We start from the raw sequence: 22,322 nt of genomic DNA on the forward strand, positions 1-22,322 counted from the left end.
AACCGTCCTAGATATCGCACAAAAATACGCTACACGTCATGTAGTGTGGAAACTCAAAGGGAACTACACACTGTTATCTACAAGTTTAATTATTGTTATTGAAATTGTAAAGGTCAGCTCAAAATTCCTGTAAGTTAAAAAACATATATACATTACGCAAATTTTTTAAAACCGAAATTAATTATAACAAATATTATAAAACAAATTATATTTCAAATAAAACATTGTTCAATACATCGATCTCAACTTTTAGAATTTAAAAAAAAATTTGATTTTCAAGTCGAAAATCTTGATCCAAGGCAATAAACACATTTTGATTTTCGAATGGGGTCATCGAAATCTCTCCAGCACAATTTTTTTAGGTTTTTTTTAGGCAACTTTTCCCGAAGGTCCAGAAGTTATTTCCGGTTGCATTTCTTTGAAAATCTTTACCATCAGAATCGCCAATTTGGTAATTTTTAGGATTAATTTTTTTTTTTTTCAGAGACAATCAGGTCGTCGAGAGAGAATTCGTAGGTGAATTTTTTGTGGACTTTTTAGGGTTCTTTTTCAAAAGCCCAATTATAATATTTTAACCTTCCTTCGAAAATTACCGAAATTTTAAGATGACGTCATCCATTTTTTGGGGGATAAAGAGATCCATTTTAAATAAAAGTTGACTATGATTATAAGAACTTCAAAACGTCTGCAAGATTTCAAAGTATTCGGTTTTGCAGTTCCTGATTTAATCCATAAAATAAATTGAGTCATTTATTAATTTTTTTGAGATAGTCTGTATACGCAAATTTAAAAAATATGAATGAAGCAAAATTTTGAAATGTCGTCATCAAGTTTTTGGGGGGATAAACTGATACTTTTTGATTTAAAATTTACCATACTTACATTTTTTATAGATTTCGACCCTAGACGTCATTTTCGGGGAACATTGCCTCTAAAATTCTCATAATTCTTCCAGAATCGCTGATATGAAATATGCCAATTTTTAGGATTAAAAAAAAATTTTCAAACCCAGAATTTTTTATTGCTTTTTAGGCGACTTTTACAAAAATTCAATAAATACTCTTGTCTAAAATTTTTTATATTTTCTAGAGAACTTTTGAAAATTATCCGAAGATTAATCATCGTAGAGTTGGAGCTGTAGAAACTGTTTTTGGGTTCATTTCTCCCAAAATTTCTACCATTTTTTCAGAATCGTCAATATGAAATCTGTTAATTTTTGAGATAAAAAAAACCTTCAAACACAATATTTCATAAATCTTGGTCCGAGACTATAAACATGTCATATTTTTACTTCCCGAGCGTAAGCTAAGTATAGTAATCGAGTCCATCGGAGGAATTGCCACTTTTATGTTTTCTGGACGTTTCATGACCCTTACAGTACGAAAAAAGTAGTCTCCCGTTTCCGTCTGTCTGTCTGTCTGTCTGTTTCCATTTCTATTAGAGACGAAATCTCCGAAACTGCTGGACCGATTGTTGTCAAATTTTGTATGTATGTTGGATCCCCACCAAAAATGTGATGACGTCATTTCAATGAACCTTATTTTAAAATGAGTTAAATGTTATACAAAAATACTCCCCATGAATTCGCTTTCAGTTTTTACGCTTAACGTTCAAATCTTCGCAAAAATAAGTGCACGGTATAATAACGTTATCTTTGTTTTTTTTTAATATATAGAGTTTGCTTTCAACAACAGGAAAGTTAAACATGTTTTCAGTTTCTTGTTGGGGAAAGATGACTTCGTATATTAAGAAAAAATGAACAAAATATAAGTCCCGCCCACCCACCCTTTCTCAATTGTGATGAATGTTTTATTCATCATGAGCTGAATGGCGAAGTTTAGTTTACAACATCCTTATTTCTCTACAAGAAATTGCCATAAGAAATATATTTTAGAAGGGTAGAAATATTGATGTAAAAACATATTTCATATGATAATTTCTTGTAAAGAAATGAGGATTTTGTAATTAAACTCCGCCCTTCGGTCTGATTAGGAATGAAAAACTCATCACAATTTTATATCGGGGCGGGTGGGTGGGGATTAATTTTTGTTTTGTTTTTTTAATAAATAATAAAAACTGAAAAATCTAAAAACTGAAAATTAAAAATTGAAAACTCGCGAAACTTTGAATCGAAAAACTGCAAAACCTAAAAATTTAATGAATTACATAGAGGAAAATTGAAAGAACAAAGAAAAGTTGGAAAATTGCAAACCGTAAAATTGAAAAAATTGAAATTGAAAAAAGAAAAATTCTAAAATCGGAACATTGAAAAACTGTAAAAATAAAGAAAATAAAAAACTGAAACGAAACATTGCACATGGAAAAATTAAAAATTTAAAACTTGAGAAATGTCGAGAAATTGCAAAATTGAAAACTTGAGAAATGTCGAGAAATTGCAAAATCTAGAAATTGAATTGAAAAGTTGAAAAATGGAAAATTTAAACTTTAAAACTAAAAAAATGGAAATTGAAAAAATGAAGGAACAAAAAATATGAAAAATTGAAGAAAAAATCAAGTCAAATAAGCTGCGGGTTTTTACTTTGTAGAGGTTATCAGAAAACAAAAATCGCAAAAAAAATGATAAGTAGGATTTATTTGGCTGCACTCCAGGGGCGCGGGAAGTTCTGTTGAAATAACATTCGACCACTTTTTTTAATCAAGTCATTGTGATCTATATATCAGAATTTTGTGGATTTTAGGCAACCAAAAGCTCAATAACTGTGAAATTTTTGACCGTCCTCCAAGTACTTTCAAAAATTACCCAAAAAAGGTTTTTTTGCAGATTTTAATAACCAAAAGTTATTTTTACAATTTAAGAAAAAAAAAAATTAAGCCCAAAATGGTAAAAATGTTCAAAGAAATGCAACCGAAAATAACTTCTGCAGGTCGAAATATACAAATAAATCACTTTGGATAAATTTCGATGGCGCTCGAGGAAAGTCAAAAATTTCTACCTACTGAAAAATTGACGTTTTGGAAAACTTTCCTCAAAATCCAAAACAAATTCCACCACATACATTTCGATTACCAAACTTGAAAGACAATGTGTTCATGAGCCTGGACTAAAATTTTCGAAATATGTATTGGGTCATCTTTCGAACATTTTCATTCGACCTTTAGGCAACTTTTCCAAAAGCTCAATAATTGTGGAATTTTTAACCATCCTCCAAGTACTTTCGAAAATTACCCAAAAAAAATGTTTGTAGATTTTGAGGACCAAAAATAATTTTTGGCTTCATTTTCTCTGAAATTTCTACAATTTGTCCTGAATCATCAATATGAAATACGGCAATTTTCATAATTAAAAAAAAAATTAGGCACAAACACAATATATATTTGATCCAAGGCATAAACACGTTATGTTTTTCAAATTTGGTGGTCGAAATCTATGTAGCAGAAATTTTACCATTTTGACAGATTCCTCAATTGAAATATACAAGTTTTTAGGATTAAAAAATTTTTTTCAAACCAAATATGTGATTCGAAAATCTTATTCGTTGTCGAGATCTGTAGGTATAGCAGATTTTTTTGGTGGTTTTTAGACAAACGTTTCTAAAATTCAATAAACATCCCTGTCTAAAATTTTTATATTTTCTATAGTACTTTTGAAAATTATCCAAAGAGATTTCCTTGTAGAGCTGGAGATGTAGAAGTTATTTTCGGGTTCATTTCTTCGAAAATTTCTACCACTTTTTGAGAATCATCATTACGAAATATGGCAATTTTTAAGATAAAAAAAAACTTGAGACACAGTATTTCATAAATCGTGGTCCGAGACTACAAACATGACACATTTTTCGAATTAAGTCATCCAGTAGAATTTCTTGGGGATTTTTAGGCAACTTTTCCAAAAGATCAATTTTTCAGTGGATAAAAATTTTGACTTTTCTCGAGCGCCATCGAAAATTATCCAAAGTGATTTTTTTGCATATTTCGACCTCCAGAAGTTATTTTCGGCTGCTTTTCTTTGAAATTTTTGACCATTTTGACAGAATATTATTTGAAATATACGAATTTTTAGGATTCACAAATGTTTTCAAACCCAGTATGTAATTCGAAAATTTTATTCGTCGTCGAGTTCTATAGGTTTAGTAGAATTTTTTGTTGGTTTGTCGGCAACTTTTTCAAAAATTCAATAAACACCCCACTTTGAAATTTTTTATATTTTCTAGAGCACTTTTGAAAATTATGTAAAGAGATTTACTTGTAGAGCTGGAGTTAAAGAGTACAGAAGTTATTTTCGGCTTCATTTCTTCGAAAATTTCTACCACTTTTTCAGAATCGTCAATACGAAATATGGCAATGTAAAAAAAAAATTTGAGACACAATATTTCATAAATCGTGGTTCGAGACTACAAACATGAGATATTTTTCGAATAAAGTCATCTAGTAGGATTTTTGGGGATTCTTAGGCAACTTTTCCAAAAGATACATTTTTCAGTGGATGAAAATTTTGACTTTTCTCGAGCGCCATCGAAAATTATCCAAAGTGATTTTTTTTTTGTATATTTCGACCTCCAGAAGTTATTTTCGGCTGCTTTTCTGTGAAATTTTTTACCATTTTGACAGAATATTATTTGAAATATACGAATTTTTAAGATTCAAAAATGTTTTCAAACCCAGTATCTAATGCGAAAATTTTATTCGTCGTCGAGTTCTATAGGTTTAGTAGAATTTTTTGTTGGTTTTTCGGCAACTTTTTAAAAAATTCAATAAACACCCCACTCTGAAATTTTTTATATTTTCTAGAGTACTTTTGAAAATTATGTAAAGAGATTTACTTGTAGAGCTGGAGTTGGTATAGAAGTTATTTTCGGCTTCATTTCTTCGAAAATTTCTACCACTTTTTCAGAATCGTCAATACGAAATATGGCAATGTAAAAAAAAAACTTGAGACACAATATTTCATAAATCGTCGTTCGAGACTACAAACATGAAATATTTTTCGAATCAAGTCATCTAGTGGAATTTTTTTGGGGATTTTTAGGCAACTTTTCCAAAAGATCAATGTTTCAGTGGATGAAAATTTTGACTTTTCTCGAGCGCCATCGAAAATTATCCAAAGTGATTTTTTTGTATATTTCGACCTCCAGAGATTATTTTCGGCTGCTTTTCTTTGAAATTTTGACAATTTTGACAGAATATTATGTCAAATATACGAATTTTTAGGATCCAAAAATGTTTTCAAACCCAGTATGTAATTCGAAAATTTTATTCGTCGTCGAGTTCTATAGGTTTAGTAGAATTTTTTGTTGGTTTGTCGGCAACTTTTTCAAAAATTCAATAAACACCCCACTCTGAATTTTTTTATATTTTCTAGAGTATTTTTGAAAATTATGTAAAGAGATTTACTTGTAGAGCTATATTTTCAGAACCGCCGATAATATGACAATTTTTAATATAAAAAAAAAATCTTCAAACACAATATTTCGTAAATCTTGATCTGTGACAATAAGCAACTTTTCTAAAAGTTCAATAATTATGAAATTTTTGACCGTCTTGTAATTACTATCGAATATTGCCCAAAAAGATTTTTTTTGTAAATTTCGACCACCAAAAGTTATTTTTGGCTTCGTTTCTTCTAAAATTTCTGAAGTTTGTCTGAATCATCAATTTGAAATACAAAATTTGACTTTCAAACCCAATATTTCGAAAATCTATTAGGCTTTTTTTCCAAAAGCTCAATTTTTCAACACCCCCTCTTTCGAAATTGTTCACCTTTGAAAATTACTTTTCAACGGCATTTTTTTTTATTAATCTGACCGGATTTAACCTTACCTGAGTTTTTTGTCTTTAACAAATATTGTTATTAAAGTACTCTCCATATAAATAAGAAATGTTCTGAAGGCTATCCACGTCTAAAGTTTTTTTTTTAATAAAATTGAAACTAGTTGATGTTTTTATAATTGCCAATTTATGGACGAAAATGTAAGTCAATAAATTAAATAATAAAATCTGCGCACAGTCGTGTGGCAAATATACAGTTATAAATACCTCTAAGACACTCCAGTTTCTTTAATTAGTAAATAAAAATCTTAAATGTCAAGTGTAACAATGCGGCATGGTCATACGACGACTATAAATAGTTATTGACTATAAAATTGTTTATTTTTGCCATTAATACAATGTACGTAAAACACGAATATCTAGAAACATAAAACTAATATATGTAGCAGTAAAAATGTACAAAAAAATAAATAAGGAAAAGCGTACATAAAATACGTTTTAACAATAACTTCCGAGTAGTCTAAAGGACATCGTGATTACAACGTTAACTAGTAATACTGGCCATGTTCATTATCATCTAGAATATGTTAGCAAACTAAATGGCAAGATTATCAATTTGTGCACACTGCAAAATATTTTCCATCCAACAACGCGTGGGATCCCAATGTCAATAACGCCTTCTTGTTACCTTACCTATCCACTTTCACCAATCCGTCTTAAATACCCCGAATTTAAATCCCATTTTTTGCCATCAGAAAAAATTAACAACCTCCGAGGTATTGATAATCGCGAATTCCCAGCTTCTTCCACCTACATTTACCATGACTCACTAATCTGCTTCCATCTAATTAAAAATGTGGGAGACTGCAAGGCAGACAATCGCGTGGGCTAGTCGCTCAAAAAGACCGTCTCACAACTTCAACTGACCATTATTCATGAGAGAAACCAACCAGTTTTTCCGTTTATTCTATAAATCATCGAACCGATTTTTTGCCGCCACTTCAACTATGAAACAATTCACTTTCTGATCCGCTTTTATTTCCATTAGAGGCGCAAATTTATGCACAATGAAAAATTTGTCGCCGGCAAAGCATAAATCTGTCTTTATCTCAAACGCACGCCAAGCCAAGCAGAAAATATTTGCCGTAATATCAGAGAATGGAAGGAATCCTGTCACTTTCTGGGAGTTTTTGTAGGTTTTATGCTTTATTTAATTTATTAAGACGGGCCCGAAAGAGGCGCTTTTTCGCCGTTTCGGCTCGGTGGACGTTGATCCGCAGGCGACTGTAACGGGGCCTCTTCTTTCCTCTTTTCGTCGAAGCCGGACAATTGCGGCCCCACACGTCCACCGTGCGGTTAGACGGGCGATTTTGATGTTCTCCACCAGAAAAAGTGTACCGCCGGTGACAATGGGAGGAAGTATGTCAAAACGAATAAGCATGTCAAAAATTCGCCTGGGGCGCTTTTTGATAAATGGATCAATTGCGCGGGCATCAATCAGCGCTTCGGAAGGTCGGCGAAATTCAGCACAGGTTGAGCGTTCCACTTGACTTGGCTTAACCTTAAGGCTAGTGACACAATGGTGTCTTATTATCACCGGACCGCCAATTTGCATTGATTATGCGATTTTTTCGCAGAGCGTTCGAACTATCATCTTGATCCACATTGCTGGATAATTGATTAAGAACAGAGTAATTTACAATGCAGGAAGCAATTTACATATTTGCATCTATTAAGATTTTTCGTTGCGACTCAATTATGTGGATGTTCTTTTATGTCGGTTTGATTTATGGAGATCAGGAAGCGTTGCGGTGGTTTGGTCTCATCAACTTTTTGATGTTTTGCATTTCTCTGAGTGCAACGGCCTAGTTTTTCATCTGAAGCTGACATGCGATCGACGATTTTTCCTTGATGAAAACATCAACAAGAAGATTAATCAAAGCAGAACAAATTATATGTTCAGTCTGTATTTACCGATCATAGCTTTTAACGTTTTTTGAAGTTTAAATTAACGGTTTATAACAGAAAATTGATTATGAAAGGTCACAGATCCCTTACTAAGAATAAGGAATACAAGGTTTTTCGAATTCTTCAGGACACATGAGAGTTGATAGAAACAACGAGAAAAATTTTGACTTCTGAGCAATGATATTTGCAGAATGAATGTAATCCAGGAATAAATAGAAAAACTAGAAGTAACAGAACAAAATTTGACACATTGGTGCGGGTCTAAGGAAGTGTAAAACAAAGTATTGATTTTTAAGTAGGTAACTAGACTTCTAGGAAAAGAAACTTGACGGCTCTTGATGCGTTATTTTTGAAAGAGTTTAAAGAATCTCAAGAAGTTTGAAGACAAAAAAATCTCGAGGATCCTTTGTGTTATTTTAAAGAATGTTAAGGGTAGCCGACCGTTTGTTTCTCAAAGAAGTTTAAAGACTCTCAGAGGCACCTGTTTTGTCTTTGAAAGAAATTTAAAGATAAAAAACTTTGGGGGACCTTTGTGTTAGTTTAAAGAATCCCAGAAGCATCCGATGTTTGTGTTTGAAACAAGTTTAAAGAATCTCGGCGATCTTTTGTGTTGGTTTAAAGATTCTGGGAGTTGCTTGTATTCTATTTTTGAAAGAGTTTGAAGACTCTCAAAGGCACCCGTTGTTTTGTCTTTCAAAGAAGTTTAAAGAATCTCCGAGATACCTCTTGTTTTGTCTTTGAAAAATTTTAAAGAATCTCAAGGGCACTCGACGTTGGTTTTTGAGAGCAATTTAAAGAACCTTGGAGGCACCCCTTGTTTGTTATTTAAAGAAGTTTAAAGATAACGTATTTCGACGGTCGTTTGGTTGGTCTAAAAATGTCTAAGGGGCACCCAATATTTTTGAAAGAAGTTTAAAGAATGCCTGAGGCAGCTGTTATTTTGCCCTTGAAAGAAATTTAAAGATAAAAAATTTCCACGGTCTTTTGTGTTGGTTCTTTCGGGCACCCGACGTTTGATTTTGAAAGAATTTTGAAGACTCTCAGAGGCACCTGTTGTTTTGTCTTTCAAAGAAATTTAAAGAATCTCGGGGATCTCTTGTGTTAGTTTAAAGAATCTGGAGTTTCCTTGTATTTATTTTTGAAAGAATTAAAGACTTACACAGGCATTTGTTATTTTGTTTTTGAAAGAAATTTAAGGAATCTTGGAGCTCTTTGTGTTAGTTTAAAGGATCTCAGGGGAGCCCAAGGTTTATTTTTGAAACAAGTTTAAAGATCCGAGAGGCACCTTTGTTTTGTCTTTGAAAGAAATTTAAAGAATCTCAGGGGCACCCGATGTTTGTTTTTGAAAAAAGTTTAAAGAATCTCTGAGGCAGCTGTTGTTTTGTCTTTCAAAGAAATTTAAAGAATCTGGGGGATCTCTTGTGTTAGTTTAAAAAATCTGGAGTTGCCTTGTATTTATTTTTGAAAGAATTAAAGACTCTTAGAGGTATTTGTTGTTTTGTTTTTGAAAGAAATTTAAGGAATCTTGGAGCTCTTTGTGTTAGTTGAAAAGATCTCAAAGAAGCCCAAGATTTATTTTTAAAACAAGCTTAAAGGATCCGAAAGGCACTGTGTTTTGTCTTTGAAAAAAATTTAAAGAATCTCAGGGGCACTCGATGTTTATTTTTGAAAAAAGTTTAAAGAATCTCTGGGGCAGCTGTTGTTTTGTCATTGAAAAAGTTTAAAGAATCTCAAGGGCACTCGACGTTTGTTTTTGAGAGCAATTTAAAGAACCTTGGAGGCACCCTTTGTTTGTTTTTTAAAGAAGTTTAAAGGTAACGTATTTCGACGGTCGTTTGGTTGGTTTAAAGAGTCTCAGGGTCACCCGATGTTTTTGAAAGAAGTTTAAAGAATGTCTGAAGTAGCTGTAATTTTGCCTTTGAAAGAAGTTTAAAGATAAAAAATTTCCACGGTCCTTTCTGTTGGTTTTTTCGGGCACCCGACGTTTGATTTTGAAAGAATTTTAAAGACTCTCAGGGGCACCTGTTGTTTTGTCTTTCAAAGAAATTTAAAGAATCTCGGGGGTCTCTTGTATTAGTTTAAAGAATCTGGAGTTTCCTTGTATTTATTTTTGAAAGAATTCAAGACTCTCACAGGCACTGAAAGAAATTTAAGGAATCTTGGAGCTCTGTGTGTTAGTTTAAAGGATCTTATGGGAGCCCAAGGAGGCACACCTTGTTTGTTTTCCAAAGAAGTTTCAAGATCCTTTGGTTGCTTTAAAAAATCTCTCTGTTTTTGAAAGAAGTTTAAAGAACTTCTGAGGCACCTGCTTTTTTCTTTGAGAGGAGTTTAAAGTTAACAAATTTCGGAGTACCTTTGTGTTATTTTAAAGAATCTTACGGGTACCCAACGTTTGTTTTGAAAGATAAGGGTAAAGAATCTCAGGGGGATCCGCGGTTTGGGTTTGGAAGAAGTTTAAAGAACCTCTGAGCACTCGTTGTTTTGGCGTTCAAAGAAGTTTAAATATAAAAAATTTCGGAGGGCTTTTGTGGTATTTTAAAAAATCTCAGAGGCATCTGTTGCTTTGTCTTTGAAAAAGTTTAAAGAATCGCAGAGGCATCTGACGTTTGTTTTTGAAGGATGTTTAAAGAATCTCGAGGATCTTTTGTGTTAATTTAAAGATTCTGGAGTTTCCTTGTGTTTTATTTTTTAAAAAGTTAAAGACTCTCAGAGGCAACCGTTGTTTTGTTTTTGAAAGAAATTTAAGGAAACTCGGGGAACTTTGTGTTAGTTTAAAAAAGAATCTCAAGGGAGCCCAAGGTTTGTCTTTGAAAGAAGCTTGAAGAATCTCAGGGCACCTGATGTTTCTTTCTGAAAGAAGTTTAAAGAATCTCTGAGGCAGCTGTTGTTTTGTCTTTGAAAGGAGTTTGAAGATAAATATTTTAACTTCGGCGGTGTTTTTGTGTTGGTTCTTTAGAGGCACCCTACATTTGATTTTGAAAGAAGTTTAAAGACTCTCAGAGGCACCTATTGTTTTGTCTTTCAAAGAAATTTAAAGAATCTCTGGGATCTTTGTCTTAGTTCAAAGAATCTCATGGGCGCCCACAGTTTGTTTTTGAAAGAAGTTTAAACGATTCTAGAGTCACCTGTTGCTTTGTTTTTGAAAAAAGTTTAAAGAATCTCTGAGGCAGCTGTTGTTTTGTCTTTGAAAAAGTTTAAAGAATCTCAGGGGCACCGTTTGTTTTTGAAAGTTTAAAGAACCTCAGGGGTACTCAACGTTTGTTTTTGAAAGCAATTTAAAGAACCTTGGAGGCATCCTTAGTTTGTTCCTTAAAAAAGTTTAAAGACGAAGAATTTCGATGGTCCTTTGGTCGGTTTAAAAACTCTCAAGGGCACTCGATATTTGTTTTTGTAAACAGTTTAAAGAATCTCTGAGGCACCTGCTTTGTCCTTGAGGGGAGTTTAAACATAACAAATTTCTGGGTAAATTTGTGCTATTTTAAAGAATCTTACGGGTACCCGACGTTTGTTTTTGAAATAGGTTTTAAGGATCTCAGAGGCACCTGTCGTTTTGTCTTTGAAAGAAGTTTAGAGAATCTTAGGAGCACTCGATGTTTGGTTTGAAACAAGAGCAAAGAACCTCTGAGGCACCTGCTTTGTCTGTGAAAGAATTCATAGAATCTCAGGGGCAGCCGATGCCTGTTTTTGAAAGAAGTTTAAAGAATCTCTACAGCAGCTGTTATTTTGTCTTTGAAAGTTTAAAGAATCTTAGGGGTACTCAACGTTTGTTTTTGAAAGCAATTTAAAGAACCTCTGAGGCTCCTGCTTTGTCTTTGAAAGAAGTTTAAAGATAACAAATTTCCGCGTACTTACATTTGTGTTATTTTAAAGAATCTTACGGGTACCTGACATTTGTTTTTGAAAGAAACTCGGAGTCACCCGTTATTTTGGCTTTCAAATAAGTTTAAAGACAAAAGTCTCGGAGGGCATTTGTGTTATTTTAAAGAATTTCAGAGGCATCTGTTGCTTTATCTTTAAAAAAGTTTAATGGGTCCCAGTGCCATCCTACGTTTGTTTTTGAAAGAAGTGTGAAGAATCTCGGGGATCTTTTGTGTTGATTTAAAGATTCTGGAGTTTCGTTGTATTTTATTTTTGGAAGAGTTAAAGACTCAGAGGCACCCGTTGTTCTGTTTCTGAAAGAAATTGAAAGAATCTCGGAGGTATTTGTGTTAGTTTAAAGAATCTTATGGGAGCCCAAGATTTGTTTTTAAAAGAAGTTGAAAGGATCTCAGAGGCACCTGTTGTTTAGTCTTTGAAAAAATTTATAGAATCTCAGGGGGGTCCGATGCCTGTTTTTGAAAGAAGTTTAAAGAATCTCGGGGATTCTTCGTCTTAGTTTAATTATTTGTTTATGACAAAATTTAAAGAATCTGGGAGTTTAAAGACTCTTAGAGGCATCCGTTTGAAAGAAATTTAAACAGCCTCAGAGGCAGCCATTGTTTTTTTTTTCTTTACTTAGTTTGAAAGAATCTTGGGACCGTGGGTGTTTTATTTTTCAAATAGTTTAAAGATTCTCAGAGACACTATTGTGTTGTCTTTGAGACAATTTAAAAGTTCTCTGGGGCACTAAGAATTTGGGGGATTCCTAGTGTTTTTTTTTTTTGCAGAATTCACATACTTATGTATAAAAATTAAGAAGGGCGATGATACACTGTCTTACAAAACATAAGACAAGTGTGAGTTTGAGTGACTAGACACTTAAAAATGTTGCCATGACTATGACTATGACGTGATTTCTATTTGTGTGGTAGCGATACGTTTTTAATTGAAATTACAGAAACACAGTTAGATTAATCAACAATCATACAAAACAATCAGAAAATTAATCAAGCGTTAAAAAAAATAAGCAAATCAAAGTTGCACAAAAAAATTGATTTATCGCTGCAACTTTGAATCAATAAGAAATTCTTAGTTGCGATTCAGTTGTAGGACGTTGTTTATGTCATTTATGCAGATCAGGAAGTGGTGTCTATCCTCACGCAAAAAATTGCAGAAGGTCGAATCACTATGGCTATCCAACGTTACTAACCCCGAAAATAAATACCCGCTTCATTGCCACTACGCAAAAAACTACACACAGTCGTAAACGTGGCCATAAAGGCCACAAACATTAAAATCTATTTTATACTGCATTGTGTCGCCATTCGTAACCCACATAAAAGTGAACAGCGGCCTCTAATTTACATGGTGTAGATGTGTCTTTGTCTCTTTTTCCCAGCACGCTGCAGTACAAAACCGATTATTTTTCTTTTCATACCGAGAATAATAAACCAGTTGTGAAATACCAAATGCTCAAGTAGTACCTCATGCTGGTACCACCCACACGTCGTGATAAAATTTACCTTTTATTTGTTTTTTCGCTAAAGATAACAGCTTATAATTATAGTGTATTTCAGGAATGTAACCTTAACATGAATAATACCTTTTCTATGCAATAATGAGTATGAATGTTGAATATTTTTGATGTTATCGCGCGCTGCAAAAAATTTGTTTCTAGTATAATTCAGAAGAATTTAAATGGCGTCATCACCAATGGCTTTTTTGCATCGAGGAAAGATTAATTCTGTGGGAAAGTCGGTAAAGTTGAGTGTGTCATTAATCAAAGATTGTTCAAAAATGAAAGCAATTTGGGCTGTAGAGATTAATCAACGGACCTCCTCAAAATCTAGAATGGTACTGCTACGAGAGTCGGGTAAAATATAAATTACAAGTAGTTTAGTAGTGATGTTATCGTAGCAAAACAATAGCTTGTTTTCAGACGGGTGTAATGTCAGCTAAAAAAATTTGGTTGAAATTATTATGTACGTATTGTTTTTTGAGTATAAGCTATTTAACTAATAAATGTCTAATAAATTACAATAACATATTTTTTATCGTTTATTGTTCTTGTTCAACAGCTCAAGAAAAAATGTTGTAACATATAATACCTATAAACTACATGACGCAAGATTTTTATTTTCTCAGACAGTTAATCAACACCTTTTTCTATTTGCTCACTACTGATAATAGTGTGAGATGTTTGTTTAAATTTTACACGAATAGTAGCCGCAAAAGTGTTAAATATTATAATGTTGTGCAAATTATTACAAGAAATAACATATTTGCACTGAGGTATTTGTTTATTTAATAAAATATTTTAAACAATTTTTTACAAAGTAGTTGTTTTAATATTGAATTAAGCGCGTGCAAACTATCCTTCAATACAAAGACGTCATCCCAAAAATACAGAGTAAACACACCATAATAAAAAGTATTGAAACAGGGATAAAAGTACTTCTTTCTGGTACTGAAAAGACAAAAACTAACACTATTGTGACGCTCAAACAGTTGTTCTTGATTAGAGTAGGTAATTAATATTATTTTTTTGAAAATTTATTGTTGTCAATATTTAAGTATTAGATAATTGGAACCATTGAACTTTCCTCTCCATCATGTCCTAGAAAGACGAAGAACTCCAGTCGAAGCCGGATTTGCTATGCAACACATAAAACATCACCTTCTCCAATAAAAAAATAAACAAACACGCGAAATCTAATAAAAATAAATCAACAACGTCCTTTGTTGCTTTCTGTATATTTTAACGCTACAACTCATCCTCTCGTGAGCTTTTGTCCTTTTAAACGGTTCGATATACCATGATTCATTGCCTACAACCAGTCGGATCAATATTCATGACATGAATTATAAGGTAGATGCACTCTGTGTACTTTACTACTCGGTACTCACGTTATCCTTAACAACAGCCCAGACAAAGCCCATTGCATTATTAAAAACTTCCTCCGCTACGCCCCATCACACATCACAGTCCGATTTCCTCGCCAAACAATTAAAGAAAATTGCACAACCCGCTTATGCAAATTCCAAAAACAACAAATAATTGTTTGCAGAGGCTTGGATGCATCATTCTTGTTATTATCATTAACAGATGGAAGTCCATGTGGTTATGTAAAGTATTCCCGTGGGCACTATTTTTTTAAATCGCAGTGACAAGAATCCAGTAGCGTACCAGTTTGTGCAGTAGTTACCGATAATTGTAAGCGAAACTAGAACGTAAGACCATATTATTAAAATCACACTAGTGACTTAAAATTATCGCCTGAAATACTACTAGGTAATAATAACATTACTTGTCTACGTGTCTACCTAGTTTAGAATGTGACCAGCCGCCACTGCAAGCCATGTAATTAAAGCGATTAGTGCGTTGTTTCCTCTTAAGAAACCCAACTAGGGGAAGGTAGAAAAATAAGGCTTCCGGGACGTGTGTAATAATCATAGCGCAGGGCCGGTTTGAGGCGTTGACAGTTAATAATTATGCATGTAATCAGTGTGAAAAAGACACGATTTGTGTGTTCGATGAAATTTTAAGTTGAGCGAGACAATGGGCTATTGTCGGGGATAATTGAGTGTACTGCAACACAGCATTGTCTATAGATTTGTTTTGTAACTGTACTTGTCTTTGGCTAGACAATTTTGACAAAACGCCTGAAATTTGTAAACAATGAAACTGAGATAAGTGTTATTTACATCACGCCTTTATTTTCCGTGGCGTAATCATGCATAAATCGTGATGGCAAACATGTATAAATAAAGATGACTTTTTTACTTCTTTGCGTTATTGTGTTCCATCGTGAGCTGGCTCGTCTTCCACGGAATCGTGCGCTGCGAGTTTTTGTTCGTCGGGATCATGACAGTACAGTTAGTCACTGGAAATGAGCAGAATTTCCAGGCGAAAAAGTGGGTTAATCAGGCAATGGACGGATTGATAAAGTGACTCACGTTTTTATCAACTTAGCTTATTGAAAGATTAGTATTGATTGATATTTTGTGGATGACTGGATAATGCAAATTTTTGGACAATTCGCTACTTATATAGATTTTGATAAAATATATATACGAATAAGTGAGGTTAGGTGCAGCATTCCGCGTTGTCAGCTGCTTCAATACTAGTAATTAATAATTCAATCAAACGTTCTAAAAATATCTTATTGATTTAATTACTATAATTTATTGACAATAATATAAAAGTTTGTAAACTTGCTTTAAGACAACTAACATTTTCTGACCCAGAAAACATCTAATGTAATTATGTATATCGATAATATAATTAACTCATAAACCACCTACATCCTTCAAATTAAACCCTGAGTTGACATTTTCTATCTAAAAATCTGATCTAAATATCGATAAACCATAAAAATATTTCTTAATAAACTGTCACAAAACTATATCGTATCTCACACCTATTCCCTCTCAGCGAGCAAATGTTGCACTTATTTATTTTAATTTCCAGTAATAACCATTCATTTAAGTCAAAAATCAGTTAGCTATTTAAATGTAAATTCCATGTAGCGTAATATACGCACCGCAAATCGCGATAATTTCGCAAAAAAGTCGTCGAATTGATTACATTAATATTCTAATGATGCAAAACAGTGCCAGGTGGGCGTCAAAACGCAATTTCAATCTGTCAGGCGTCTAATTAAAATTTCATATTTTTCCTATAATAAATATTAATGTCATTTTCTGTCCGTAATCCGTAGGCCGGAATAAAAATTCCAAATTAAAGTCGCGAATTCGCAGAAAAAAATGTCAAACACGCCAGGTGTTTATCGCCCGTAATAATTAAGAGCCTTATCTTTGCTTTGTACACTTTGTAGTAATAACTAATAAGGATCTTCCGGTGAAACTCATTGTTTCCAAAATCGAACTTATATTTATGGGAAACTCTTGGAGCGTGAAGCGATACCATTATTTTATTTCGTGAAGGTTATTAAAGGCGCATTCCTTGAATGTGTACCACGTGTCGGGTCATTGCAAAAATCAGCACTGACATAGTGAACTTATTATTTTGCCCAACCTTTGTAACAATGCGACTTTCACTGGATATTAAAAAAGTTGTGGAGGTTCTTCTTATGTAAGTGGAAGAAGGCTGTTTGGGTATAATTACGGTAATTTTTTTAATGATGATGGGTGGACGGAGGCGGCGTGGTGGGTATGTTCTCGAAGCGTGCTAATAGTATCGAAGAACATGTACAATTATATAAATAACAACGTTAATTAAAGAGTACTTTTATCGCCGATTTCATCAAATACTATTAAAAGTAGTATTTATATCTCCGATCTCTGTTGCAAGTTTTTTTGTTAATTATGATCCACTGATTGCAGTTTTTAAGAATTTTTAGATTCTAATTTCTTACTTGATTGAATTAGAGGTTTTTTTAGCAAAATTCATTTTGATTTTCTTTTCAACACTTCAAAATTCGTGATATGATTTATTCGTTTTACGGATTTTGAAAAATAAGTACAGTAAAACATTTTGTAACGTTTCAATTTACTACGCAATATTAAACTACTACGTGTAAAACAAATCCCTATTTGCACTACTTTTTTATGATTAATAAATATGAACAATGTATGTGTCAGTAACAATAATGAAAATTTATGCGTAAAACACATATAAAATGAATCATTTTATTATTTCATTACTTTAGATGATTAAATATTTTTCAGCAGGTGTTTGTGTAGAAGCGTATTCATCATTTCTCATAGTTATAAAATTTTGTGGCCTATAATTTCATAACGCTTTAAACAAGTGTTAAAAATATCGTGTAGATGCTAAAACGCTAACTAAAATTTGCCAAACCATCCCCACCAACAATTTAATAACGTCACGTCAACATTTTGCTTAGCAAATACTGTACTCCTGTACTTGTGCTTTATGACTCCGCCTTGATTTTCAATCGCAATTAGTGACTGAAGTAATTAAAGTATTGAAATTGATCAACCTGAACTCTGCGGGCGTAAGGCTTAAATCCCATCCTCATCGATATTTTTTCTGTCTCCCGTTTCCGTCTATCTGTCTGTCTATCTGTCTGCTGTCTGTTCAGATTTTTATTAGACTGATAATCTGCGAAACTATTGGATCGATTATGGTCAAATTTTGTATATACGTTAAGAATATCATGTAGATGGTAAAACGCTCACCAAAATTTTTGAAAAAAAAAAATCAAGATTGTATAACAACATTTTACAATTTAACTTTGAAACTGCAATACCGAATGCTCCGAAATTTTGGAAGCGTAAATCATTAATCAAAATTCGTTCGTTTACCCCTAAAATGTGCAAAATATGTTAGTCTATCCTTGCGATTTATCATTCCATTAATAGTTTTCAGATTTGTGTATACAGGGTGTCCCAAAAAAATTAATTAATGAGTCAATTTATTTTATTGATTAAACCAGGAACAGGTTATTCCATTTTCCCGAAAATTTGGGACTACAATACTGTTATTACTAGTATTACACTGCACTATCCAAATTGTTATCCAAGTCCTTGCAAAAATGTTGATGACGTTATCACAAAATTTTGTAAAGGATAAACTCATTTGAAACATACCCGTAGCACGCTTCTTTACATTTACTTTAACATTACGTACGTACTTTTATTTTAACTTCTAGAGGTTCTCATAAAAAAAAATGAAATTGGCAGAATCAAGTTCTATAATGTTTCGAAAAAGGTTCTACGACGAGCGGGTCACATAGAGATGCGCAATTTTATACCACCCGAGACGAGAGGATTAAGAATGCTTACGAATGGCACTTGCAATCACTTCTTTAAAATTATTTTTAACTATACAGAGTGTTGTGTTTTTAAGGCGTATCACATAAGTTAGTTTTTTTTAATGTCTACACATTTTTGCATATTTTGATTGACCGCTTACAACGTTGCCACGTCATTCCAATTTTCTTGAAATTGTTTGGCAATGGAAAGGTTCACAAGAAAAAACACAATAGGATTAGTTTTAAAGTCTGTCTTACAATATTTTGCGGAAGGATAAATAAGGTACGCGTTTTGTTGTGGTATAAATTAAATCAAATTCTAATTATACAGAGCGTTTATAAAAAATCTAAAACTTTACAATTTTCAATTATCGATATTTCAGTGTTTCCAAACGGAACATCGTGTATTTTAGTCCTGTATCCGACTCTATTTTTACTTCCCGAGTGTAAGCAAAGGAAGTATTGTAATCGAGTCCGTCGGCCAACTCGCTACTTTTACGTTTTCTCGGTCTTTCATGACGAAGAAATAGGTCTCCCGTTTCCGTCTGTCTGTCCGTCTGTCCGTCTGTCCGTCTGTCTGCCGTCCCGGATTTTTATTAGACAGATAATCTTCGAAAGTACTGGACCGATTGTTGCGAAATTTTGTATTTATATTAGGAATATCTTGTAGATGGTAAAACACTAATCAAAATTTGTCTATTCATCCCCACCACTAATGCGATGACGTCAGTTCAAAATTGTACATAGTAAATGGGTTTTAAATTGTATAAAATAACACAGTCCTATACATGTAGTTTATGACTCCGAATTGAGTTTTTACTCGAAACGTCCAGATTTTTGGAAAAAAAATCAAAATTATGAAACAACATTTTGCAATTTAATTTTGAATCTGCAAAACCGAATGCTTTGAAATCTTGCAGATGGTTTACAGTTATGACAAGCTTGATAAATTTTTAATCAAACTATATTTTTTTATCCCCTCCAAAAAATTGATGACGTCAGCTCAAAAGTTTGCCGAATAAATACTATCTAAAATGTACAAAATATGATGAGTCTGTACTTGTGATTTATCATTCCACTCATATTTTTGGATTTGCATATACAGGGAGACTCAAAAAAAATTAATGATTGCGGGAATTTATTTTAATGATTTAATCAGGAACTACAAAACCGAATGCTTTGAAATCTTTGAGATGTTTTAAATTTATCATAAGCATGATGTTGATCAAAATGTATTTGCTCATCCCCCCCTAAAAATTTGATGACGCCACAGCAAAATTTTGCTGAAAAAATGCATTAATATTTTTTATATTTGCTTATACAGGGTGTCTGAAAAAAATTATTGACTGAGTCAATTAATTTTATTCATTAAATCAAGAATTACAAAAATGTAATACGAAAAAAGACTTGAACTCGTCACGTTCCCGACAGCGAGGGAAGTACTGTCTAAACTCATTAGACCAATTTTTTGTCTTTATTCTTCTAATAATATGTCGATGTCTCTTAAAAAAGTTTAACTAGAGAAAATACTCATCAAAAAAGATAAATAAGATATAGTGTTATTTGGAAATTGCAATAATTGAAACTTTTTTATAAACACTCTGTATATGAAAATTTAATCTTATTGTGTAGTCTTCAAAGAACTGAACAACTTTGTCTTCGACTTTTTTGTATTTCTAACAATTAATGTGATATTCAAGAACGCGCCCTTAGTGACTCACCCTGTATACAACAACAAAATTGCTTGCACCAACCCTAGAATGTTAAAATATTTGAACAATTTTTCGGATTCATTAATTCATCAAGGATATTTCTAGTTATACTTATTTTAAATTATTTAAAAAAAAGCGGTCCCCACTTTCCGTCTGTCTGTCTGTCTCCGAAACTACGGGATCGATTGTTGTCAAATTTTGTATGGATATTAGGAATATGGTGTAGATGGTTAAATGCTAACTAAAATTTGGCTGATCATCCCCACCACCAATGGAGTGACGTCATCTCCCAAATTTAGAATAATAAGTTTTTTTTAATTTTATAATATAATATAGTTCTACATTGTGGTATGTGAATCCATGTTGTTTTCACCCTAGACATCTAGATTTTTTGAAAAAAAATCAAAATTGTATAATAATATTTTGCAATTTAACTTTGAAACTGCAAAACCTCTGAAATCTTTATAAATATTTTAAGGCTATCGTAATCATGGCTAATCGTTAAGCAAAATTTATTCGTTTATCCCCTACTAAAAAATTGATGACGTCATCTCAAAATTTTGTCGAATAAATGCTCTCTTAAATATGTGAAATATTATGACTGTATACTTGTGTAGTCTTCAAAAAACTGGAGAATTTTGTCTGGCTTTTTTTGTATCTCTAAAAATTAATGAAATATCCAGGAGATATTAATGGCTCACCCTGTATACAACAATAAATTGCTTGTACCTACAAAGTTAAAATATTTGGAAATTTTTAGGAATGATTCACCAGTTGTATTTCTAGTATTATTTTGAATGAGCTCCAGAAACTTGAAATAAATTGAAATTCAAAAAAAAAAATCAGTAGTAGTACTTTTCAACCAGATTCAAATTCGCGATATGGACTTAATTAAACTTCAAAAAAATATTAAGTACGTTTTTTAAACTTTCCATACAACATGTAGTGCATGGTTTAGTGAAAATAAAATTAAATTTCTAAGGAAATTTGTGATATTATTAAGTTTAGTTACAGATGATGGATTTTTAGAAGCAAATTATTTTACAACTTTGGATTAACTTATTTTCATTGTACAACTCAATTTTCCATCAAAAAAAGTTGAATTATCCGCTACAAAAGATGATTGGAATTTTAGTGTGTTAAAAAATGATTTATACATTATTTATAATCATCCCAATTTTTCAGAGCAAAAAGAGCAAGAGAAAAATCATCTTTAGCATAATCGTGTGTGGTAATTTTACTCTCCCATCAGAAAAAGGGGACAGAATTTCTGCAATCGCTCCTGCACCTTTAAATTCCTGCTAGTAAACGATGCTGGATTGGTATTCATAAAATACCAAAAACCTTGAACCCAAAGCTTCGGAAAGCTTAGCACAGAAACCTTAAAAATTCCGCGTAGTGTTAGAGCAGCACTCACTTTATTTTGTTTATCTTTAAATACCCACTGTCAGTTTATTTAATAATAAGTTCCGGAAGCAAAGGAAGCAAAATGTGGCGCGTGCTGACCCAATTCTAACCACTCAAAATATCGCACTTTCCACTCAGTTTTACTACTATCAGCGAGCAAAGACAGCTTTTTGTCAAATCCAGCAGGATGTAATGTATGTCAGCTTCATCCGAGCATCTCAGTGCCAACATCCATGTTAAAACTGCGGAAGCCCACATTATTCCAACATACGCATTCAACTATAACAAGCCCCACGTCCACGTGATGGCAACTGGTCCATTTTAACACCAGTCGACCAACCCTTCCGGGTCGCTTACGCAATAAGATCACGACGTATGACGTACCCACCCAAACCCGAATTTTCGAAAATCGCAAAACTCAACCTCGAAATCGCCAATTCCCACGACACGTAGCCTGATTTTCTTGCAAATCTTTTTGTGCTTAATGTTTACAGCTGTTCCACTTAAATATCGCGTTCCAACTGTCTAATAACCATGACTATCAGTGCCGCAAATAATAGCGCCTTGTAGTTTCTAATGCGGAGATAAGCGTTGCGTTGGATTATCGAAATCTACTCACTCGAACAAAAGGCTTCTTCGGCAGGTCGCTGAAGTCTCCTATTCGCAAATTCGTATCACTTTCGCACATCTTCACCGCATTTTCCCCCCTTCACTCACACCAGACACTTTTTTCCCTTTCTTTTGGCACCAACACCGAACACGCGTTTGATCAATTCCGGCGGGTTTCCGTTTCACTTTTAAGCTTGTCTTTGAGCGACCGGTTATGGTTTATGAAATTGTTATTTATTTATCGACCTAGTTCGAATGCAGCGCGGAAATATCACACCGTCCGCAGAGGTGAACAACGTGA

General features: G+C 33.0%; 1 protein-coding gene across 1 annotated transcript in view; it reads right to left on the reverse strand.

Moving 5' to 3' along the window:
- The window catches only part of LOC135124364 (rhophilin-2), a 120,038-nt gene extending 97,716 nt beyond the window's left edge, over positions 1-22,322 (reverse strand). Inside the window, exon 1 of the mRNA XM_064049386.1 lies at positions 22,032-22,322. Within this exon, the coding sequence (XP_063905456.1) occupies positions 22,032-22,100 (69 nt within the window). The 5' untranslated portion in view covers positions 22,101-22,322. The remainder of the gene's footprint in view (positions 1-22,031) is intronic.

Source organism: Zophobas morio, unplaced genomic scaffold, assembly GCF_036711695.1.
Source record: "Zophobas morio isolate AGI-343-1 ecotype UQ-CSIRO unplaced genomic scaffold, CSIRO_AGI_Zmor_V1 ptg000007l, whole genome shotgun sequence".
Classification (NCBI taxonomy): Eukaryota; Metazoa; Arthropoda; class Insecta; order Coleoptera; family Tenebrionidae; genus Zophobas; species Zophobas morio.